Consider the following 23408-nt stretch of genomic DNA (forward strand, 5'->3'; position numbering starts at 1 on the left):
TATGCACTGATTTGTATTCGGAGAAGACTTGCCTCCCATGTGCGGGAGAAAAGCGAATTGTCGCGAGCATATCTACCCCACGCACTGAAACTACTCGAGTGCAGGGGCACCGATCGAAGTTGGGGATTGAACGAAGCGCTGTTAGCAAAATTGACATCGAAGTTCCTGATGAGGGATTATCGGCTCCGAGAATCGATCAGGCTCTTGGAAGATACTGTGGCAGCCAGCCGTAGGACATTGCATCCAGACGCGACCATCTTCCTTGAACTGCAAAGCGAACTTGAGCGTTGGCCTACGGATTTGAAGGTCAAGTCAAAAAGGCAGTCGAGCTTTTGGAGCACGTCGTAAAGGCGTTGGTAGAGACGCTTCCGAAAAATGACCCGAGGCAACGCGTACATCAGTACCGGCTTGCGGGCATGTATCGCATATCCGGACAAGCAAAACAGGCCATTAAGATGCTAGAGGAGATGGTTGAGAACGGCGACGTGTCCTTTTCAGAGAGCGGCCTATTGTGGATAGAACTCGCAAATGCATACACTGAATGCGACCGAGTTGGAGAGGCCATTAAACTGCTCGAACACGCAGTAGAGGTGACGCGAAGCAAGTATGCTGAAAACGATTCAACACTACTTTCGTTGTTGCAAGAGCTTGCGGGATCATATTTTCACCAGGGTGAAACCGAGAAAGCATTCAAGATATGGGAGCATGTCGTCGCTGTTTTAGAAACGGGAGACGGTAACGCCACGTATCTATTCGAGTCCCGAAATCAACTCTTGGCCGCATATCTGCGCGATAACCAGCTAGAGAAAGCCGCCAAGCATGTCGAGCTCCTTACATCAACAGAAGAGTGGGAAAGCCTGGTGAGCGACAGGAATCGACTGTTGGCATATTTCAACCTCGCGGAGTTCTATTCCATGACAGGACAGCTGACAGAAGCTGCAGAGTTGCTGGAACACGCGAGCGGAAAATCGCACCTTGCTCTTGGCGCTACAGATATCGCTTGGAAAAGTGTATTTCCAAGCCGGACAGCACGGAAAGGCCATGGAGCCACTAGAGCATGCCGTAAAATCCCAAGATGAGGAACTAGGAGAATTCAACATTGATAGCCCACAGTACTCGCAACACTGCCTCGCTCTCGTATGCGAGGCTACCGGACGAACCGAGGATGCGACCCAGCTGCTCAATAGCATCGTAGCAGTTCGCAAAAGAGCACTGCCTTGAAGGCCATGCTGATCGAATAGCGGTGGAGCACACTCTTGCACAGGTAGTTCAGAGCATGTCAGAAACCCAAAATGATACATCATTGGATACAGACACGTCAAGAGACTTTGTGGGGATTTAGCTATGCAGATTCATAAAATTTTAGTTTTGACCAAAATGACATCGTGTGTCCCGGCAACACTCGGCGAGGCGGGCTTTGAAACATGTTGCCTGAATAGGAAACCCGGCGGTGCCGGATCCGAGTGGAGCAAAGGGGTTCGGGGGGCAAGTACCGGACCGGGCCCGGTATCGTACGGGGGGGCCGACGGTCACTGCTTCGACGAGAAACGGCCGGGGCACGCCAACCAACAACGGACACCATTGATCAGACACCCTCTCTTCCTTCATCTCTACTACAAACCCACACAGTTCAGAACACCCCCCACCGCGAGAGGGAGGCTCCGCGGATGATCTGCTACAACGGCATCTACCTATTGTTGACGCCGCCTCCTGTGGTATAGAGTCATAGCTGATTTTTTTGCATTGGTCGCTTCTACCATCTGAATATCCTGCCAAATCCTTTGACTCACAAGGTAGGTGTCCCAAGGACCATGGGAGATGCACAAATTGCCAAGCACATCTGACTGCTGCCCCCCCCCCCCCGCCTCGGCGAGATGATGAAGCAAACGCAGTACACGACACTCACTTTTACTTACATCAGCTTCCTTACACAAGGACAGGAACGGATGGCCGCGGAAGCGCCTTCATCAGCCCACAAGATATACGCCCATAAGACATGTCCGCCTCGGACGGGCACTGAGGCTTGAACCTTCAAAAGTCAATAGAGCCTTCACCTCACATCACGCACGTATGAACCCACTCCGCAGAGGCATTGGCAATGGAATTCGTATTCCAAGAGGCGTCCGCTCCCCCCACTCCCCCTTCTATGGGGAAACAAGACGACGGGTATGATAGCCACCCTCTTCCTCCCCTCTACCGTCGGCTCTCTACCACCTTATCTACCTACCCCCCCGCCCTTCTTGACATTTGACACCTTCTCTCGAGGTGGGCCAAGTCGGCCAACGAGCAGACATTTCAAATCTGACAAAAAGAGCAAAAAGAAAAAAGAAAACTGATCGGAACGAGTGTGTAGAGGTTCCCCCGTTCTCCGCCGGGGGCCGTATGTGGATATTCCGGCCATGCTGCCCAATGACACCATCCCAAAGTGTCTGCCCAAGAAACCCCAAATTACGCCATTTATGTCCCATCCTCCCTATGCGACCTGTTTCGGCCGTGCACGGGGCGAAAGCTCAGAATTGCCGCCATAAAACCAGAAAGAAAAATCGCAAAATAAACCTGTACGCGTGGACCGGATCACCTGTTGCGGTCCTCCTGCGACGGCTGGCTGGTTCGAGAGGATGTGCTGAAACTACCCGATAGCAAGCCTAGCCATCCCTCGGGCCGGGTCTCGCGTCCTCTAGGCGCAGGTGAGAGGATGCCCTGTTCCATGTCCTCGCCCCGGTCCCTTGAACCGGATGCCTCAGCTTCTACCTCATCATCAGAGTCGTCGTGGTACGCCTCGTACCGAGGACTGGACGGAGAGCCGCGTGCCAGAGATCGCACGACATCGCCCTTGCAAATGGGGCATGTGCGACGGCGTGTCGTCAACCAAGGCGTGCTAGGATTCGTTAGCAAAAAAAGAAAAAAGTGCAAAAGTTTCAAGATCAATGCCACTTACATGCACTCGACGTGGAACTCGTGACCGCAGGGCAAGCTCATGACGCGGCTGACGCCGTCGACGTACTCCTCCAAGCACACGACGCACTCGACTTGCCGGCCCATGTACTTCTTCCACTCGCTCGAATAGCTGCCGTTCGGCTTCTCGTGCTCGGCCCGCAAGGGCGACCTGGGCATCTGCAGGGCCGAGTTGACGGACAGCAGACTCTCCGACTCGGGGATGCCCGTCGTCGTCCTAGAACGAGGCCTTGGCCGTGCAGGGGTCTGCTGCAGCAGAGGCGTGGTGGGGGTCGGGGTCGTGGGCGAAGGCAGCCTCGGCGAGGGCAGAGGCGAGGCCGCGACGGTATGGTAGGTGCGAACAGGCAGGCGCTCGACGACCGACTTAGGCGCCCTCCAGCGTCTCCTGCGAATACGCGCACGCAGGATGAGCAGCGCGTAAACGACGCTCAAGGTGATCAGGGGGCTGACCACGAGGACCAGCAGGGTGTCGAAGAAGGGGCTGGAGCTGGTCGAAGGCGTAATAGTGACCCAGAGACCGTCATGTCCGACTGGCTCATTGTCGTCGCCTTCGTCCGGAGTCGGCTTCTTCGGCACGGGGGGCTCGTCCTCGGTTTTGTCTGCCCCGGAGAAGTCGGCGCCGTCATCGTCGCCAAAAATCTTGGACATGATGCCGCTGTGGGTGGAGGAGCCCTTGCCGAAAGAGGCGGAGGAGCCTTTGGCCTCAGCAGGAGGCATGTTGGGGTTATACTCGCCGCTTCCGGGGGTGATGCTTCCACCCTTGGGGCCGCTGGCGTCCTTGCTCCCCTTTGCGTTGCTTCCCGGCTTGCCGGCCTGCTCGGTTTTGTCGACGTTGTCCTTTGAGGTCGGCGCATCCACCAGGTCAGGGTCCCGCCAGTCCTGGACGCCAATCTGGAAACTGTCCTCGTTCTTGCGGGGCTCGGGGACCTTCTTCTTGCCCCTCTTGGCAGCCTTGCCGAGGCCGTCGCGGATGGTCCTGTCCTTCTCCTCGCTCCAGTCGTCGACGAGGACCCAGTTATGGCGCCCGCTTCTGGGGGGCTGGATGCTGCCGTCGCCGGACCGCGAACTGCGACCCCAGCTGAACAGCCAGCGGAAGAAGCCACCGCGGGAGCTGCTCGTCTCCTTGGTCTTGGTGGCCTTGACGACCGCGGCAGCCTTGACCTTGGTCTTGGGCGGAGCTGTGGACTTGGTCTTGGGGGTCGGTGTGGACACCGGTGCGGCGGCGGCCTTTTGCTTATTCTTCCCGTTCTTCCGGTTCGCGGCGTCGGAGTGCAGAACCTTGAGAGACGGGCGGCCGCGCTCGTCGATTGTGTCCTCGATATAGCTGCCCGGCTGGGTCAGGGACGAAAGCAGGTGCGCCGTGGTGCGAGTGGTGAAGACGGAAGGGATGGAGACGTTAGAGGTGTCGCCCCTGGCGAACATCTGGATCAGAGGCCCGCCCTTGGTGTTGTCGCCGACGATGAGGGCGATGGCGCCGCGGCGCTGGGCCCACTTAGCCTTCTCGAGGAAGCCGCAACCGCCGCGACTGAGCAGCACGATCTTGCCGGCGATCTCCGCGGCCTCTTGTATCGACTGGATATCGGCGTGGGTCGACTCGGCGTAGACGGCGCTGTCGTGGTGGTTCGGCTGGTGCTTCCGGGCGAGGCTCTGGTGGAGGTAGTCATCGGTGCCGTCGTCGAGGGGGCGGATCTTGGACTTGAGGCGGGTGGCGGGGAGACCGACGACGTCGGGGACGGCATCCTTGTCGTCGGCGGCAGCGGCCTTGTCCCGCTTGTGGTGGCCGGGCTTGCCAGCAGCAGTGGCAGCCTTGGCGTCCGACTTGGAAACAGCCTTGGAGGCGGACTTGAGAATGGCGTTGGCCTTACCATCCTCCCAGCCGGGGATGTCGGTGCAGCCCAGCTCGCCCTCGCCCTCGCCGTCCTGCAGGTTATCGTCGGAGAAGCCGCTGCCGATCCATAGCTGGCCGCTGAGGCCCTTGTTGGGCAGGCTAGGGCCGAAGGCGGCGGGGCGAGCGACGAAGGAGGTGCTGTTGTCGTCGGTCAGGCTGATGGCGGCATTCGGGGTGAAGATGGAGAAGGGGGCGGTGAAGGAGAAGAGGCTCTGGAAGCGCGGTGGCGAGACGGAGGCCGGGGCGACGACGGTATTGGAGCGAGCGAGGGAGACGACGGAGCGGCAGAAGAGGAAGAGGGAGGCGACGAAGAAGAGGACGATGATGGCTATTCTAGGAGTACGCATGGTCGGGGATCGTATCGGGTCGTTAAGAATACGGGAACAAGGGAATATGAACAAGGGCGCGAAGTCGAATGCTCCCGGTATCGTGAGTGTATATATGTATAGATGACGGGCGGGGGAAGTGTCCGGGGGGGGGGTCGGCGCGACGGCCGGGCAGTCGAGTCGAGTCTGGCGATAACGGTAGCGAGAGGGTAGTCGAGTCGAGTCAAGGTAGCGGACCGACCAGCTGCTGTCAGTGGCTCAGCGACAATCTGCGCAGAGTCGGAACATGCGCAGATGTCATGCGACGGGGAGAGTCGGAATAAGAAGAAGAAGAAGAGGCCGTCTGCGGTTGTTTGTCGAGGGTGAAGCACGAGACGAATGCGGCAGGAGAGGCGGAAGGCGGTCGGTCGGGCAGCAGCGTATGTCAGTGTCTCGCTCTCTGTCTCGGTCTTGTGATGTGCAGCGGGAAGCGTCGGGCCAAGAGAATAGACGAAGAATTGGGGGGGAGGGGGAAGGACCAAGGGAGTGGTATGCTTGGTGTGGTGTGTCGATCAGGTTTATTTTAAAGAGGACCGACGGTAGGAGACTGACTATGGGAGAAGTTGCCGATTTTTTCGTCGAGTTGACCTAGTGGATGGAAGTGAAGGTGTGCACGCAGCGCAGAACGGTGCAGCGCCATACATACATACATGCGTATTACAGCGAAGGATAGGGAGGGTGAGAGAGGGCGTGGGAGAGGGGGAGAGAGAGAGAGAGAGAGAGAGAGAGAGAGAGAAGCCGGTGGTGGATAGATGGAAGATGATGGTTGGATGGGTTGTTGAAGGGGATGGATGGGGGGGGAGGCCAACAGCTGATTACAGGTACACAATAATTACTCGCGTACGGAGCAAGCCCATTACCTAGATAGATAGAATACCTACCGAGTGTACTACCAAGGTACGTAGCGCCTGGATATGGACTTGGGCGTCTGGTGGCGCGGAGGATGTTGATGCTCGGGGCCCGGGGGCTCCTCTCGTTCTTTCTTTGTTTCTTTCTTTATTCCTTCCTTCTTTCCTTCTTTCTTTCTGGTCACTACCTACCTGCGTATTACCGCGCCTTCCAACTTTACCTTTACCTACCAGGTACGTTCCTCGGGCTTGCAATGTACGGTATCCGTAGTTAGGTAATAAATACCTGCACGTACAAAGTACCTTGTAATAGGTAGGTGCCTAGGCCAAGGAGCGTACTTAATGGGCCCTGTAGCGTCGTCATTGGAACTTGGCAGCGTGGTGCAGCGACACGCGAGCTCGGGGCGTCCCATCCTCTCCTCATGGCCTGTGGAAGTGAAGCGACCGACTGACTGAGGCGGGGGGAGTACCCAACTCTGCCTAACTGGGGTTAGGACGGGGGGTCGGTTGTACGATGTACAAACACAGCTCACCATCCATCCATCCATCCATCCATCCGGGATGAGTGGCGTGTACTGTACACTCACTACGTGCATGGCGCACTCGATTCGACACCGTTCGACACCGCTCGAGAGGATTCCAGCGGTTGCAGTACCGACGGCGGCAGCGGCAGCGGCAACGACAGCATTCCGGCATGATATTCCCAGCTGTTCTCGGTGTGTGTGACATGAACCACTCGGGTGCCTGTTCTGCTCTACCTACTCTGCTCTAGGTACTCTACCATACGCCGGGGCTGGGAAACACGTCCGCTATATCCGTACGCGGCAGCCGAAACAGGACGACATGGTTGAAGGCGTGTGCGGCCAAGGGGAGAGGGGACGCTGGTATTGCCGCGCCGGGTTTGGCGGCACAAGGTGACAACACCACATGGTCATGCTCGCCAAGGCTTTTTTAGGTTGTGTTTTTTTTTACTCTCTCTTTAGCGTGGCCAGTCCTGTCCTGTTTCCTTATTTTTCCTTCTTTTCCATATGCATCCTATTTATTTATTTTTATTCTTTTACTGCCTTGGAGCCTTGGAACCTCTCGTACTTTGCTTCGTCTTGGCATCCGGTGGCGGATGTCTCAAACTCTTCCATGACCTTTGCCCGAGAGAAAGGAAGAGCCTCCAGAGCCTCCCTCTCCTTGTCTTTCTTCCTTGTGTCGGTGACTCGAACGATTCTGGTGTCCCATTATCTCGGCCTCCCCTCCAGTTCCACACCTGGTGCTTCAGGTCGCCCAATGAGACCGGGGTTACCTCTACTCGTTTCCATGTACTACATGATTCCTCCTTGGATGAGGCGGTAGGGCAGTAGTAATGTAAGACAGTAAAGTATACTACATATGTAGGTGGTGGTGCAGTTGATGTCTGTCGCGCCCGGTGTGGATCAACTGGACGTCGTGTCGCCTGACAGTGACAGCCCGACCATCTTCTCCGCGTGCTACTCGTACTACAGTACGGAGTACTCCCAACATATAGTACATAGTATGTGACATACTCCGTATAGGTACTCCGTACCTGGGGTGGATAAAACCCACACCTAGGTAGCTAGACCCTGCTGCTATCCGTATGCTTCCCTCGTACCTAGATTCCGTCCTGACGATCATCTTCAATCGACACGCACCTTCATTAAACCCTCCTTTTTTTTTTTTTTTTTGGCAGAGTTCACGAAGCATCGCCGGATACGATGACGGGAAATGAGGACCAAGTACCAAAACGTAGCCCTTGTCCGGCAGTCGAGTCGGGAGGGGGGGGAGAGGCGGGGCATTCAGATCAGAGGCCTCTCATGGCCCGCGAATCATTGATAAGTCCCTCGTGAGCGGCGGCCAACATTGTGTTTCATTCCAAATCCACGCCCCCCCCTTGGCAGCCATCCGCTATCGAGACTAGGTAAGGGTCATCGTGTACGCAAGCAGTCTTCCGATAAAGATCAAGAGGAACGTCTTGAACAATGAAGAAGGGAGAGGGAGCAATGTTTGAAAGGTTCCGTGCCGGCTCGGCCTAGCGGTGGAAGGGGGGGGGAGGCGCGGCAGTCATAGAACTGAATCGGGGAAGGAGGCAAAGAGAGAGAGAGAGAGAGAGAGAGAGAGAGCGGGCGAGGGTTGGGGAAACACTCAAAGAAACCTAACCCAAAACCAAGATATCTCCCTCCAAGCTGACAAGGAGAGAGAAGCTTATTGTTCTTCAGTGCTACCTGTAACCCAATGCCATATGCGTCTCTCCGCAAAAACGAAACCTTGGGGGGGGTGGGTCGAGATGGGCAACTTGGCCAGAAACGCAAAAACCTTAGTGAGGTTTCTGCGCGAGCAGCATTTGGAGAGAAGAGTCCATCGTCAATCTCCTTCGGGACCTCACGTGTCCTGCATATTCCAGCGCGGCGCAGCCCCTCAGCCGTGGTCTCTTATCATGTACAGTACATTTGATGCACCCGCCCTTTCTCTCCCGCGACTCGCATCACGAACGGACGAGCGAACAGACACGCACCCGTCAGGGCGTATCGTCTGCAGGAAGAGAAAAACTCAATTCATGCCGAGTCTGGCAACCAGCCAGACAACCAAAGCAAGCGCGCCCAGGCAACGAACCCGTCGGACTGCATCGCGCGATTCGTACACCACCCCTCATTAGTTTAGGTTGACAAGATGGTTCGTTATATATGTGCACTCGGGGTCGTCCCCCGTCCGAGAGGCGTTACAGAGTACGCTGCACATCTTCCAAAACCCTCAGCACGAACGAGAGCTCCTTGTCCATCGTCTTTCCCAGCGCCCCGGCACTCGCACTCAATCGGCGACGACAGCTGCGCCCCCCGTTCCGGCCGGCGTCAGCCTCTTTTTTCTCTTTTCTTTTTTTTTCTTTTTTTTTTTTTTTACTTTTGTTCACCCCTCCCCTCCCTTCCCGGTCTCACATCGTTTTCTCTTCTTCATTCCAACATCCCCGGGAGCGAACAATCCCACCTGCCGCATCGGGAAACCTCATCGACCTGCGTGCCTGGGGTGTTCCTGCCTGACGCGTTCCTGACGTGCCCGAAGCTCTCTCTTCTCTTTTGGGTGAGTAGTCTTTGTTCCCTACCTGCCTATCTACGTAGGTACCTGCCTACGTGCCTACCTACTACGTAGCCAGGGCAGGTAAGGTAAGTTACATCTTTCCCCTTCCGGTTCTACCCAATCCGGTCTAGTGCGTCGTCTCCCCGTCTCTCCGTCTCCCCCCCTTGCCTTTCATTCTTCTCCAGCATGTAAACCCATTTTTGTTTCACAACCAGGTGGGGGATATACACATACATATGCGACTTTGACGTGTCCGGTTGTGAAACGACACTTAAAAAACACCCCAAGAACAACCCTGCCGACCACACACACACTCTCTCTCTCTGTGCCTCTGTCTGTCTGTCCCAGCGTGGCCCAAGGCCGCCGTGGTAACCACACGTTTCTTTGAGCAGTCTTTTTCCTGGGTACGATGGCAGAAGTGCATCTGCCTCTAGGTGACGCCGTAAAGCCGAGACCCCGTCCACAAATACAGAGAGGATGAGGGTTGACTTGTATTGCACTTGTTGTTGTTGAGTCATTCGGGCTTTTCTTTTCCATCATCCTTAGCGGCAACTGCCCCTCCCCAACTTATCATGCTACGTAGCGCCCGCCTATCGAGTCAGATAGATATGGCTGGCATTTGGGAGGGGGCATAGGGAAAGTGAAACCTCTAATCAGATGAGAGAGAGAGAGAGAAAGGGCCTGCAAGTCCGGTCAGGCTGAACTCAACTTTGATGCGCGAGTGGGGGCGGGAGAGCCACAGGCCGTGGCCCGTCAGTCAGCCTCATCGTCTCATCTATCAACATTACTCACACAACGGGCGGTAAAGGAAAACCAGACGAAGACCCCGGCCTGGAACAAATGACACACACACAGACACACACACAGTCTCTCTCTCTCTCTCTCTCTCTCTCTCTCTCTCTCTCTCTCTCTCTCTCTCTCTCTCTACTGGAGCTTTAGGGAGCACGAATCTGCTCGTTCTCCCACCTACGATCTGATCTCCAACGAACTACAACGGCGCTCGTGAAGGCCCCCCGAGATATGTGGCCCTATACACGTCTACGAACATCTCCCAAGTCCCCTCTGTGCAACACCTTGCCATGATAGCCGTGACGTTGAATCACAAGGCAAGTCCGTAGCCATCGTAGAAGACAGCCCGCTGTCGGTATTATGCGGTATCTGAAAAATGGAAGATGAAAAAGAAGAAAAATGGAAGATGAAAACAAGAAACCATCAAAGCCATGCCAGGCAGTATGCAACTCCCCTCCGCCCGCCCGCCTGCAATGACCAAAAAAACGCCGCCCCCCCCCCCCCCCCCCTCCCGAAACACCAAAAGCCGTCATCGCCCACCATCACCGTGCCTCGCAGGGAATCAGTTGAACTCGGAAAACAGCCCGCTGACCCCCTCCTCCTCCTTGCCGCGATCCCACTCCCGCTTCTCCCCAGCCTTGGCCCACCGCACGTCCCGCTCGTCCCTCTGCTCGCCGCCCTCCCTCCACTTCTTGATCGTCTCGTCGCTGTACCCCGCCGCCCGCATCCGCTGCTCCTGGTTCTGCCGCCACTTCTGCCGGTCGCGGAACGCCTCCACGGCGTCGTCCCAGTCCCCCGCCCCCGCCGCGTCCTCTGCCGTCTCCACGTCCGCCTTGGGGTCGTAGTCCGTCTCGAAGCGCTTGTCGATCCCCGACGTCCCCGCCGCCGCCCCGCGGCCCCGCGATCGGACTTGCTGTGCCGGCGCCGGCCCGATGAAGTCGTCCAGCGGGTCCGAGTCGGACATGTCGCCACCGCCGCCGCCGCCGGCAGACTCCCGCTCCCGTTCCCGCCGACCGCTGCCGGACTAACGCCCATGTAAATCACCGCTTTGTAGTAGGGTAACTAGCGCTTCTGTCGCAAGATATACGCCCATTCCACGTTCGCTCACGAAGAGGCGTAACGGCGTGCCCAGCAACGACATCTGTTACCCCTTGGACCATTTCTGTACATAACTCCCGTCCGAGACAGCACACCGATAATGAGTCGCAAAAGCTGGTTAAGTCAGGTTCTAGGTCCCATCGAATTGCGACTCAGCGATTGAACCCACTCGCTCCCACTTGAAAGGCGCGGCTGATCGGGGCTCAACAGTGGCCGTATTTGAATAGCTTAGAAGTTCGCTCATGAGTAATTTTCCAGAAGATCAAACCAATGTAGTGTCATCCGTCATTACTGAGGTACCAGTTGGGCATTACTGTCTCTCACTACACTGCAAACAGGCTCTCCGGCGTGTCCTTGCGGTCTCCCAAGATGGCCTTGATGTCGCCCATCTGCCGCCTGCGGATGTCCTGGGGCCCGGCCTTCCTCCGCCTCTCCTTCTCATCGGCGTGTTCGAGGTCCTTCAGCCGCGCGCGGGACTCAGCCGCCTCCTTGGCGAGGAGGTTCTTGTTGTGCGTGTTGGTGTCCTTGATGATGTGACGCAGGAAACGGGTGTTTGGCTTGGGCAGGTTTGCCGGTCTGGGAGGGGAAGGGGGGAAGGGTCTGATTAGATTTGTTTGGAGGATCCGGGAGCCCGGGATCACAGGACGTACTTCTTGTCGGTGCGGAACGCATCCATACCCATGCTGGAGTATTTTAGCGAGCAGTCGTCTGCCTCTTTAGCCAGCAGCTCAGCGACATATTCGTCGGTGAGGAGGTTGTCGTTGGGCATCTCGAGGACGGGGGCCTGGTTTCGAGCCAGAAGAAATTCAAGTATCGTGCCGTTTCGAAGGATGAGTGAGACGCGACCCAAGGGAAGGGTGGGAGCATTCGTTGACTGGGCGGCGGGATGATTGCCGGTATCTGATAAAACCCGATTACCAGGGTGAAAACCAATCGCCCATGGACGATGGCCGAAACGGAAGAAATGATAGAAAGGCCTTTCGAGTAGGCTGCCAAGTGATACCACGGAGAGGGGTTGCGGTTAGTGGAAGGGCATTATTGTCGCAACCTGTGGCGGCTGATGGATTTGATCGACAACAGGCGGAAATCAGGCACCATGGGACAAAAGGCCTTTTGGCACAGTGGAAAGGGATGTGCATCTCCGTCAGCCGCCGCCTGATAGTCTAATACGATAAGATAAAAGATTTGTCGTTATCGATAACCCGCCGGCCACCCGCACTTGGCTCCTTTGGGACACAAGTAAACAAACGTCACCAAGCACCGGACACTGGGGGGGCGCAAAGAAGATTTGAGCCGACTCCGAGCGGCCGACTACAATTCTTTGACGCGACTGCAACAGAATCCGCAATCAACGCATATCCCCAGGCATATTTCACGGGCAATTGTTTTTTTTTCTGTCTTCTTTTCCAACATGGACGCGAACAAGGCGGCCTCGGTGCTGCGCAAGATCGAGGACCTCAACGAGAACCACGAGATCTCCATCATCAGGCTGAGCGAGCCCATATCGAGCGCCGTCGCGCAGGAGTCGCGGCAGCAGCGAACCTCGGACGCGTCCAACGCCTCACAGGATGCGGCGACGCCTGCCAGCCTGGACGCCGACCTCGAGCACTACAAGGAGCTCTTTGCGAAGCTGCGGTTCTCCTACGTCGAGCAGGTCACCAAGGAGAAGTTCATCCGCGCCATCGTCGGCGACCCGCCCGTCATCGTCTCGCCTCAGGAGAACGTCGAGCTGGAGAAGGCGAACCTGGCGGCCAAGGCGCAGCTCAAGGCGCTCAAGGTCGAGGTGGCGGAGCTGGTGACGGAGCTGGAGAGGAAGGGCAAGGAGCTGGCGAAGCGGTACGAGAGCGTGCGGCTGGACACGGCCAAGCTTCGGGAACTCCCCGACAAGATTGCCGAGCTGGAGGAGCGCGTGGCCGAGCTCAAGGAGGCTCAGGAGCCGGGGCAGAAGCCGTACATGAACCTGCCGCTCGCCAAAACGCTCGAGCTGGTGGACGAGAAGAAGAGGCAGCAGCAGCAGCTAGACCGCGAGCTGGAGCAGCTACAGGCCAAGGTACCTCGGAAGAGAAAGGAAGCCGAGAGGTTGCAGGCCGAGCTGCAGCCGCTGGAGGCCAAGAGGCAGAACAGCAAGATGGCCGCGAAGGAAGCGCAACGGCGGAAGGAGGGCGCCGGCGGCGACGCGGATGATCTCGAGGAGCGGGGCCGGTGGTTGAGGGCGAGCGAGGCGGCGCTCAAAAAGATGCTCGACATTCAAGCATGATGGATGGGGGGGAGGGGGGTTGGTTGCACGGGTAGATGCCTATGTATCATGGTTGGGGCTCTGGTTTAAATGTGGGCAATGTATGAATTTGTATACCCGCACGAGGCAAAGGAAAAAAGACAAGCAGGAGGCACAATTTGGGGGGGTGGAAGGCGTTTGTTTGGTTGGCGTTTGGTGCTTAGTAGTCTAATCGAACCAATGCACCGCATTTTCGTGGGCAAACAAACCAATATTGTAAGGGCGAACTTGACGCCGCCATCTAGTTTATTTGAGCTTCAATTATTCTCGAGTATCTGTACCTGTTTTTTGCTGTTACAAGCAGACTCATACATACTATGTACTACATGCGCAGTATCCAAGTGACATGCCCATCGAAATCCTTGGACGAAGGTGCATGGGTGGAGAGTGTGTGTGTGGCCCGGGCGCCTCTCCTTGGGTACGTATCCCAAATACCCGGCACGCACAACGGTCGCTGATTGGCCGACAAATTCGACCTTTGGATCCCACAAAAGCCCGGGTCATGTGACGCCGTCCGAGGATCACCCGAAGGGCGCCTGCCACAATTTGTGTGCCCGAAAACTCGCTCGCTTAGAGTGAAATTTTGACCACCCGCGAGCTTCTTGTCCGATTCCTCCGCAAACCAACTAACCGACCAGCAACCACAGAACACCATCGTCGACCACCGAACACCGCCAAGATGAGTACGTTACGCCGCCGCCACTGTTGTCCTCGCCGCGACGAGGGCATGTTCGCCGTTTCGATGGACTGACGATTGTTTTTTCTATAGCGAAGGGTACCTCCTCGTTTGGTAAGAGACACAACAAGACGCACACCTTGTGCCGTCGTTGCGGTAAGTCTTACCCGCCCCATGAGGGGGGATCAAGTCTCTGCCCTGCTTTCTATGCCGGGACGCGACGGACTGCGGATTCCCCCCCAATGCTCGAGGGACGCCACAGACGCTGATGGTTTCCATGTTCAACAGGTCGCCGATCGCTTCACATCCAGAAGCACACCTGCGCTTCCTGCGGTTACCCTGCGGCCAAGACCCGCAAGTGTACGTTTTACTCCCGACGACGAACCCATCCCGATCCAGCACGGTCACAACTCGAGACATTCCCTGCCTACGCCATCCTTCCCCCCACCATCCCACTCGTGTGTGTGTGAGAGACCGGAAATACTGACGCAGGATGCGATACAGACAACTGGTCCGAGAAGGCCAAGCGGAGAAAGACCGTTGGTACCGGCCGCATGCGCTACCTCAAGGACGTCTCCCGCCGCTTCAAGAACGGCTTCCAGACCGGTGTCCCCAAGGGTTCCGCCGGCCCCACCGTCCAGCAGTCGTGAGCGAGAATCAAGCGATGATTGGAATGGGAATCGGGTCGACATGGGGAGGTATCTGTGCAATCGAGGCATTCGGGCGACGGGTTAGGGATGACTTGGGGGAGGGCTGAGGAGGCGTGTGTGTTGCCCCCCGCGGGGGAAACTCTTGTCGGAAGAAACGATATCACGAAACACTCTTCTTTTTTTTTTCCTCCTCCCTAAAACCCCCCGTTTGACTTGAACAGCAAAGCCAATATCAAAAAAGGAGTCAAACAAAAACCAAACAACGGGTGTTTTTGTGTTTCATACATGTCTTTCGCGCGCGGGCAAAGAAAGGGGAAAAGACTTTTTTTTAAAAAAAAAAAAAAGACTTGGGAAAACGGGGATCCTCAAAATCGAAAGAGAAACACGGCTTTGCTTCTCCTGTCACCCTCTGTGATCCCTCGCGCCTAGGAATATGAGTGATGAACAGGCCCGCCCCGAATGGCATTCTGATGTGCTCGGTGTCGTATGGAATATGTGGCGAGACTGGGCCGGCCGGTGTCGTATAGTGTGGTTGAAGCTCTACTCACAACTGACTCGTCCTCGACGGGAGCATTTCCTAAGCATAGTGGTTGTGTCGAACCTACCACCACCAGCACGGTAGTTCATGGCAGAAACTTCCCATTCCGACATGTCCCAAACAAAACTATCGCGTGCGTCCCACACAACCTTGGACCTCCCCTTCACTGCCCCCTCCCAAACACCTTGACGCTCCCGTCCCCGCCGACGAAGTACAGCAGCTCCGTCTCCTCGACCGCCTCCCTCTCGCGGTGCCTGTCCCCGCCGGCCGTGATCCTCAGCACCCCGCTGACGTCGCTCGCGTTGCCCGTGTCCAGGAGCCGGAGGCCGATGACCGTCTCGGCGGCGTGGGCCAGCCCGAGGACCAAGGCCGCGTGCTCCTTCTCGAGCGTCGTCGTCTGCGACGCGACGAGGGGCTCGTCCGCCGCGACGGCGAACACGGTCGCATGGACTTTCTGTGTTTTTTTTTTCTCCGTGTCAGATTCGAGCCTGGGGAGGGGCGGGAGCGCACGGCTTACCTCTTGCACGTCGAGAAGCATGTTCCGCAGCGCCAGGCCGGTGAGGCGCTCGCCGGACGCGGCGAGGAGGAGGTCCGGCTGGTCGAGGACCAGCACCGTCTTTGCGCCCTCGGCGGACACGTCGGCGACCGCCCCCTCGAGCTCGCGCTGTATGTCCGGCAGCTTCGCCCCGCGGAGGACCCTCCGTCCCTTGGCCGCCGCCGCCGCCGGCTGCGCCGCGAAACCCTCCTGCCAGAACAGCCCGCTCAGCCCGTCGACGAAGACGAACTTGCCGCTCCGTCCCAGACCTTCGAGGTCAAGGCCCTGCGATGGCTCGTCAGTTCTTTGCATTTTCGTTTCAGAAAAGACGCTCCTCCCTCCCCCTCCTCGCCATTCCGTCGGTCCTTTGAAGAAATCTCATCGGATGGAGGGGTAAATGGGGGCAAAAAAAATAATGAGGGAGGGAGGGGCAGACGAGGCACACGCACGTATGAGGGGTGAGTTAACATACCAATCTACCGGCGCCCTCCTTCCAAAACGCAAAATCTCGCATGAAGCTCACAAACACGACGCGGACATCCTCCGCCGCCGCCGCCGCCGCCGTCGTCGCCTCCTCCCCGTTCGCGGCCGGCTTCCTGAGGTACGAGTACAGGTGGCGCAGGACGAGCCAGTTGGTGGTGGCGCCCAGGACGCCGGTGAGGAGGATCTGGGCGCATTCGGGCGGGAGGGCGAGGTAGCCCTCCAGCGCGTGGGGTATCCTCGTGGCCATGATTGTATCCTGCAGAGTTTTCTTTATATGTTTTTTTTTGTTTTGTAGGAATGAGAGACCCCGTCGTGTGGGCAAGTGGGATATTTGCGAGGCTTGTCATGTAAGTGAGGTCTTGGAACTTTGGAGGGTCATGGCAGCAGCATTTTGCACTTGATGTGGATGGTGGGGACGGCATGGCTCACAGTGATTCATGCGGGTCGACACTGTGCGCTTCGCATTCTTGTGCTTCACTCGTGCCGTGGGAATTCGACTGAGGTTCTGGTTGTACTGGCGTCAGCAATTCTCTGGTAAAGCCCATGTTTAACTCTTCGACTACTCCGTTACTCTAGACGATAGGCTATGCTCTACATTATCAAAATGTTACATGGCCGGCTTGTTAGCCCCGTTGTTTTGGATATGTGTGCAATGATTTCCAAGACAATCACAAGGCTGTAGTTACTTTGCGGGTGAAATGGGTTCATGCTGCCGTTCCATCATCCTCAACGCCCTGCTTTATTTTGATATTCCTACTGTTGGGAGTTGACAGCAATCAAGACAGTATATAGCTAAAAGATACAGTCTACGAGTGGAATACAAGCTATGGAGTAGAACCATGGCCACGAAGCTATGCTGCGCTGCTTTTGCACGGCCTCTTCCCGTTGCGTTGGTCAACGAGACGAACTCGACGTACATAGCCCGCGGAGGTTACTATCTCTATCGATTCCCTTATAGCATATGTCAATAGAAATTCCAGTCTGCTCACGGAGGAAAAAAACAATTGATAAAAAAGGCATGAATCCCCAAGGTCTGCTTGGTATTTTCCCACATGACATGGCTCGTTACTCTCCGGAGCGTATTATTCGTGATCAAAAGCCGATTTCAACCCAATCCGCCATTGATTGCGCTCTTTTTGTCCTCGTACCATACTTGACGCGTTGAATGGCTTGAAGCACTCAGACCATGCCGGTTTTCAAGCCGGGCTTGACTGGGAAAGTACCGAGGCCCATTGAGCGCCATCAGATCCACGATCCAATCCAGTGCTTCCGCTGCATGTCTCAGGACGGACCTTCAAAATCCAGCCATGCGGGGTCACGGATGGTATCAACGAGGCGCTGTGGCTTGAACTTCCCAAGATACTCCGTAAAGACACAAAGAATCCTACAGATATATTCCGCGCGATTCACATTGCCCGCTAGAGAAAGCATCCCGCCAGAAACCACACACACACCCACCCACAAACATGTCGGACCGGATCCCGCCCCTCATCACGCTCGAAGAGCACTTCATCGCCCCCGACCTCTTCTCCGAGCTGTCGGACCTCTACGGCGAGCAGCTCAAGAATGTGCCGGCCGTCGGCGAGCGCCTCCGGGACGTCGGGCCCCTGCGGCTGGCCGACATGGACGCGAACCGCGTCTCCCTCCAGGTGGTCTCGCACGCGCCCGGCCTCGGCGCGCGCCCGCCGGCGTTCAGCCGCCTCGCCAACGACGCGAGCATGGCCTGGATTGGGGAGCTATTATAGAAGGCGAGGTGTGGAATGAAACGTTTGCGAAGGTCTTCTGAAGGGCTTCGCACGACAGCACAAGTTTAAGTCCAGGTACCCGTTGGATAATGAAGGGAAGAGTGACCGTGCCAAGGCTACAGTCCCCTTCTCCCCGCGACCAGCGTCAGCCGACTCCTACTCATTGCAATGTCTTGATGTCTTGTTCTTGCACCCTCGCACGTTGTTAGTAGTTATTGGTCTGCAGCAAGACTTTGCTTTTACTAGCTAGATGTATCGTGGACCGTGCTTCATTCACGTCTAGGCCAGTGACGCGATGATTCGTCTATGGGAGAGGGCCCTGGCCTTATGATTGGCACCCACGTGAAACGTCAGCCACTTGCCCCAATCTGAGCGCGCATCATTCACAGCCATACGGAAAAAGATAAGTTTGGTCACAGGCAGCCACGTTCTCCTAAAGCAAACCACGGCTTGCTTCGATCTTACGGGTCAGGTTGCTTGGCATAAGCAATCGACGGAGATAGTCTTGACGTATAGAGGGCGTTCCTCACCTGGTGGCACACCTCGGGAGCAGCGGGTTCGGGTGGCACCAGGAGACGGGGCTGGCGGTGCTCCGGCTCTTCGCGGCGGGGCTGTTCGACGCGGTGCCGGGGGTCAAGATGGTCATCGGGCACTTTGGCGAGATGCTGCCGTTCATGATGGAGCGCGTGGAGAAGCTCTCGCCGCGGTGGGGCGCGCGCGGCCGGGGCTGGCGGCGGGTGTGGGAGGAGAACATCTGGGTGACGACGAGCGGGGTGTGGGGGCTGGCGCCGCTGGCCTGCGTGCTGAGGAACACGCCCGTCGACCACGTCCTGTACAGCGTCGACTACCCGTTCGAGAAGAACGAGAACGGGCTGGCGTGGGTGAGGGAGCTGCGGGACAGCGGCATGGTCACGCCCGAGGAGCTCGACAAGATCGCCTACCGCAACGCCGAGAAGCTCCTCCGGGTCAAGGCGCCGGTCATCGCCAGCGAGAGCAATAAGTCGTGAAGAGCCACCCCCCCGAGGATATCGTTGTCTGGGATAAGGTGTCCTCCCCAAAGGCTCCGTCTCCAACTCATGACTGGGCCATACAATATCATTACTTTCCCACCGCCCCATCGTCGTCTTTCCGGTGCCCCCCTCTCTCTCTCTCCGCCCACGACGCGGCCCTTCTTGTTGTCTTCCATCAGCCCCGTCCAGCACGCAAACGGTCTCTGTGGCTCAGTCGGTAGAGCGTTGGTCTCATATTACATCCATATGACCCTGCCTCCAGGTCGGGATATCCAAAGGTCGCAAGTTCGAGCCTTGCCAGGGACACTCTTTAATTTTTGCCTGCGCAACGTTGGTTTCTTTCTTCTCCTTTTCTTTATTAGGCCCTGTCCTTCGCGTGTCTACTAATGACATTTAGGTCGCTAAGTGCATTAGGATACCAGTCAGCACAGTAGTATAATTTAACCTATGCTCCCTCTCTCTGCTAATTGCTTGTCTCGTCTTGTGTATTTCACCCCACGACTTCCATGTTGACATGGGCGCCGGGCGCAACAACTTTTAAGTTCTGTAAACAGAGGAGCAACACATCCGCAAGGTCAATCGTTAGGTTCACAGCCCTGTCTAATACACATATTAACTAGCTGCTAAATTTGAGTTAAGAGAAGTGCTTCCTCAATAGCCGCTTGTCATCTCACGATTCATTCCTTGGCAATAATCCCAGAGCTAATAGGCCCGCCGTACCGGCGCACACAACCTTTGTCTCAGAATTGCTCCTAAACCCCTCCCCCCCCCCCCCCCCCCCCCCCCCCCTAAAAAGCCCACACACACGGAACGGAAGCCAATTGCAATTAAAGCAGGTCGGTCTAGTTGAAATTGACGCAAAAGCAAAAGAAGATGCGCCGAGGGGGAATCGAACCCCCGGCTCCCCGACGCTGCTTGATGGCAACGGAGAATTTTACCACTAAACCATCGGCGCATGTAGATGACTCGTGAAGTGAGATGCAGAGTATGCACGGCTGTGGGCTGATGATCCCTTGAGGCCGAGATTTGTGGATCTGTTTCGGGCGTTCCGGCCCGCGGCGCGGGGGGTCAACGGCGGAAGACCGGAACAAGGTGGTCTACCCAACTGCAACAGATTGAGGGATTGTTCAATTGGAATTCTTCCGTGGGTAAATTGGTACCTGATCAGATCGCATACATGCATGGTCAGTCGTATCGTACCAATGTTGGAGATATGTAAACGGAATTATCAAGACAATTACAATTCAAAGATAAAACAAAACTAAATCAAATATTCTATATGGAGCCAAACAACCAGATAGCACGCAATGCCGCCTCAGATATCTTTCAGCCCTTCGAAAGGTTCACCCAAAGATACCGCTCCAGCTCCAACTTGCCCATCGCTTCGGCTTGTACACATCGCCATCCCCGCCCAACCCTGCCCATGCCACGGGAGCCCGGCGTTGTTCCGCCACGTCACAGCCGCGGCACTCGTACCCGCGCGCGCCCAAGAACACGGCATTCAAACATGCCCATATCCGGAGCCGTGTCGAGCGGTCCGTTTTCTCTCTCATAGATGCCCTCGTGGTCTCACGGCGGACGAGAACCCCGGACGGCATGCCCGTATTCCTCACCAAGGCTCCCCTGAGCGCCGCCGCCGGTCTCCCGACGCCAGCACCCCCCTCGTCTCCGGACCTGCTAAAACATGAGGCCTCTCGTGAACATGGGAGAGAAATACAAAAACAAAGCCTATAGGCCTCCCTCACACTCTCCGAGGCAGCGTGGTTGGGGCAGAAAAGAAGACGGGCAAAGCCCCCCCCCCCCCCCCCCAAAAACACAACGCGCATTCACCACGTCTCTTGCCTCGGAATTGATAACCGCAAAGGCATAACGCACACCCAATACAAATCCGTCAACGACGTGTCAAGGTTGAACGGTGCGAGGAATGCGTCGACAAACGGCCTCGCAACATCCACATCCGGCCACGCTGGTCGTCGAGACGAAATGCATCATGGCCCGCACACGACTGACGTGCCCAAGAGACGTGACGTAGGAACAACACCGGCCTCACTGCAAAGTGACAAAAAGGTGGGAAGCCAACGAACCCCCCACGGCCCCAGAATCCAAAGGGAGGAAAGGTGCCATTGCCCCTGGGTCGGTCTCATCGCCCCGTTCTGAACTATGCAAAGCAGCTCACATGGGCACCGGCGTCCGGGAGATACACAAGGCGGGAGCGGGAGGTGCCGCCGGGCCGGGTTCAGTCGGACCAGACTAGACGTGAAACCACCCAATGGCATCTATTTGCCACGAGGCCGAAGACGAGGACGAGAGGGCATGGCATGCTCGTGAGACAAGGGCACGCGTGGTCGGGGAAACAAGGGGAAACAAGGTTAACACATACAAGACCGTTGAAACCGTTCGAGGGGCATTCACACGTGAAGACTCGTATGTCTAACGGGTCTCGTATGACGGGTGGCCGCTCCATTGGAGTAGTTAGGTATTCAGCGGCTCGTTGCAATCGATTGGTCGGGGAATTTGGCATGTCGGGATGTCACGGTCCACACGCAAACTTTGGTACCGACCCCCCCCTCCTCCACTTAAGGAACCCGCAGAGATGCGGGATAGAAGACCGACTGGCTCTGACCGACAAGCGCACCTGTCTGTGTCCCGTCCTCCGGTGGGGAGGGGGCGGCTGTCATTTCCTCCCCCTCCCCTTCCTAAGCTCAGCCATCGCGAAGACGTCGGGCCCCAGTGTGATATATATGCTGCAGAAGGGGAGGGAGAAGACCCGAGAGACCCCGGCCCCATTAACGGAATAAATACCGAGGCCCAGGGAACCTAATTCCTATCACTGGCGCTCTCATCACAAGCAGAGGCGCGTGAGACACACCCGCCCGGAGACGCTCAGATGCTCGAGTTCGGAAGACGCGGACAGCTGTGTTTGGTGCAGGCAGATTAGGGCCTAGAAGCGGCGGGGGAAAAAGAAAAAGAAAGGATGAGGAGTCAACTCTGCACCGAGGAAAAAAAGGTATAAGAAGCACGCACGTCAAGGCCCGGCGCGGGCTACCGATTGATTGATTAATTAATCAATCGTTGTTGTTGTTGTTGTTGTTGTGCATCTCATCTCCATCTTCCCGCCGATATCATAATTTATAAAATCCCATAACCCCCCCCCCCCCCCCCCCCCCCCCCCGACACGTCTCTGTAAGCAGCCTCACGCCGTTCTACCTCGCCGACTGTACGACGACGAACTCGCGCCGCATCACACGACATCCCACCGGTGTTACATTGCGTCGAAACGATCAAGTTGGAGGAAAGACGGTGGTTGTTTGCCGTCCATCGCGTTCCAAAGGTATCTGTCCCTCTGCTGCGTTGCGGCCCTGTGTTCAAGTACTCTTCTGTCTCGCGTGCCTGCAGCGCCGCATGTATGTGCTGTATTCGTATCCGTACTGGCGAATATGCCACTGAAGAGTCTCCCAAATCTCCCCCGCACCCCGTACCCCTCGCGCCCCCGCCTCGCGACAATCTTCGCCCGACGTGTCCGAGGACCCCCCCATCCGTCTGTCGCTTTATCCAGTCGTGTTATCAACCGCTCCCCCTCCCTCCGCTGATCCGATCGTCTCTCAGTAGACGCTTACGCTTCCATAGGCCTGCGTCTGAGTCCTCGGGATACATACACTTGGCCCAACCCTCGACCGAGCACACTTTGCCAGCAAACACACTTCCATCATCTTCGTCACCTTCGCCATCCACGACGAGCCCCTTTCAACGAGTCAAGCAGGCATCATGTGGTCCAGCAAGCGCGCCTCCTCCCCCGCTGCGGCCAGTAGCCCCACCGAGGTGGAGCCTGCTGCGCCCGACACCGCCAGACAGAGGAACCCTGGTCGCCGCATCGCCCAGATTGTGAAGCTCAAGCCCGAATTCATCGACAAGTACAAGGAGGTCCATGCCAACGTCTGGCCTGAGGTGCTCAAGCAGATCAAGGAATGCAATATTGTCGACTGTAGGTGACAAACCCGACCCGGGGGTGGAAAGGAAAAAAAAAAAAAAACAGAACAAAAACCACGCAGAAGCTGAACTCTTACCAAACAAAACAGACAGCATCTGGCACGAGCCCGACTCCCGCATCCTCTTCGCCACCTTCAAGTACGTCGGCTACGACTGGGCCGGCGACATGGAGAAGATGAAGGAAAACCCAAAGGTGCGCGAGTGGTGGGCCATGACCGACGGCTGGCAGGAGTCGGTGGTCCCCGGCGCCGTGAGCAGCGAGGTCGGCAAGCCCTCGTGGTGGAAACCCGTCGAAGAGGTGTTTTTCACGCCTTGAGGACAGGAGGGAGGGGGGGTATCGAATGTGTTGCAATTTTTGTTTTTATAGTCAACGACCGACAGAGTTATCAGCGTTTGCGTCTTGATCACGTCGGGCAGTCTATTGTGCGCGCTCTGCGGGCTGACACATGAAACCTGGTGGCTTGGCCCACGGGTGCGGCGCGGCGCCG

At 56.7% G+C, this 23408-nt stretch overlaps 8 protein-coding genes and 2 non-coding genes across 10 annotated transcripts; 6 read left to right on the forward strand and 4 right to left on the reverse strand.

Annotated features, from left to right (window-relative positions):
• Positions 1-455: 455 nt before the first annotated feature.
• GLRG_04726 (uncharacterized protein) lies at positions 456-1221 on the forward strand (the record flags this gene model as incomplete). Its single annotated transcript, XM_008095411.1, has 2 exons — positions 456-860; positions 994-1221. 2 exons carry the CDS (start codon positions 456-458, stop codon positions 1219-1221), a joined length of 633 nt encoding a protein of 210 aa, XP_008093602.1.
• Positions 1222-2574: 1353 nt separating this feature from the next.
• Positions 2575-5190, reverse strand: GLRG_04727 (uncharacterized protein; the record flags this gene model as incomplete). Its single annotated transcript, XM_008095412.1, has 2 exons — positions 2575-2878; positions 2939-5190. 2 exons carry the CDS (start codon positions 5188-5190, stop codon positions 2575-2577), a joined length of 2556 nt encoding a protein of 851 aa, XP_008093603.1.
• Positions 5191-10485: 5295 nt separating this feature from the next.
• Positions 10486-11790, reverse strand: GLRG_04728 (pre-mRNA-splicing factor 38B; the record flags this gene model as incomplete). The annotated part of the gene is made up of 4 exons (XM_008095413.1): positions 10486-10947; positions 11191-11248; positions 11346-11597; positions 11672-11790. The coding sequence occupies 4 exons, from the start codon at positions 11788-11790 to the stop codon at positions 10486-10488; spliced, it is 891 nt and encodes a 296-aa protein (XP_008093604.1).
• A 642-nt stretch (positions 11791-12432) lies between these two features.
• On the forward strand, positions 12433-13278 carry GLRG_04729 (uncharacterized protein; the record flags this gene model as incomplete). Its single annotated transcript, XM_008095414.1, has 1 exon — positions 12433-13278. The coding sequence occupies one exon, from the start codon at positions 12433-12435 to the stop codon at positions 13276-13278; it is 846 nt and encodes a 281-aa protein (XP_008093605.1).
• Positions 13279-13975: 697 nt separating this feature from the next.
• On the forward strand, positions 13976-14622 carry GLRG_04730 (ribosomal protein L37e; the record flags this gene model as incomplete). The annotated part of the gene is made up of 4 exons (XM_008095415.1): positions 13976-13979; positions 14066-14128; positions 14261-14332; positions 14477-14622. The coding sequence occupies 4 exons, from the start codon at positions 13976-13978 to the stop codon at positions 14620-14622; spliced, it is 285 nt and encodes a 94-aa protein (XP_008093606.1).
• Positions 14623-15323: 701 nt separating this feature from the next.
• On the reverse strand, positions 15324-16425 carry GLRG_04731 (uncharacterized protein; the record flags this gene model as incomplete). Its single annotated transcript, XM_008095416.1, has 3 exons — positions 15324-15614; positions 15678-15980; positions 16168-16425. The coding sequence occupies 3 exons, from the start codon at positions 16423-16425 to the stop codon at positions 15324-15326; spliced, it is 852 nt and encodes a 283-aa protein (XP_008093607.1).
• Positions 16426-17644: 1219 nt separating this feature from the next.
• GLRG_04732 (amidohydrolase) lies at positions 17645-18930 on the forward strand (the record flags this gene model as incomplete). The annotated part of the gene is made up of 2 exons (XM_008095417.1): positions 17645-17868; positions 18477-18930. 2 exons carry the CDS (start codon positions 17645-17647, stop codon positions 18928-18930), a joined length of 678 nt encoding a protein of 225 aa, XP_008093608.1.
• A 202-nt stretch (positions 18931-19132) lies between these two features.
• Positions 19133-19239, forward strand: GLRG_13111. The gene has a single exon. It is a non-coding gene; the product is annotated as a tRNA-Met (tRNA).
• Positions 19240-19807: 568 nt separating this feature from the next.
• On the reverse strand, positions 19808-19888 carry GLRG_13112. The gene has a single exon. It is a non-coding gene; the product is annotated as a tRNA-Gly (tRNA).
• A 2810-nt stretch (positions 19889-22698) lies between these two features.
• Positions 22699-23236, forward strand: GLRG_04733 (uncharacterized protein; the record flags this gene model as incomplete). Its single annotated transcript, XM_008095418.1, has 2 exons — positions 22699-22915; positions 23010-23236. 2 exons carry the CDS (start codon positions 22699-22701, stop codon positions 23234-23236), a joined length of 444 nt encoding a protein of 147 aa, XP_008093609.1.
• Positions 23237-23408: the final 172 nt, after the last annotated feature.

This window comes from Colletotrichum graminicola (assembly GCF_000149035.1).
Source record: "Colletotrichum graminicola M1.001 genomic scaffold supercont1.15, whole genome shotgun sequence".
Taxonomy (NCBI): Eukaryota; Fungi; Ascomycota; class Sordariomycetes; order Glomerellales; family Glomerellaceae; genus Colletotrichum; species Colletotrichum graminicola.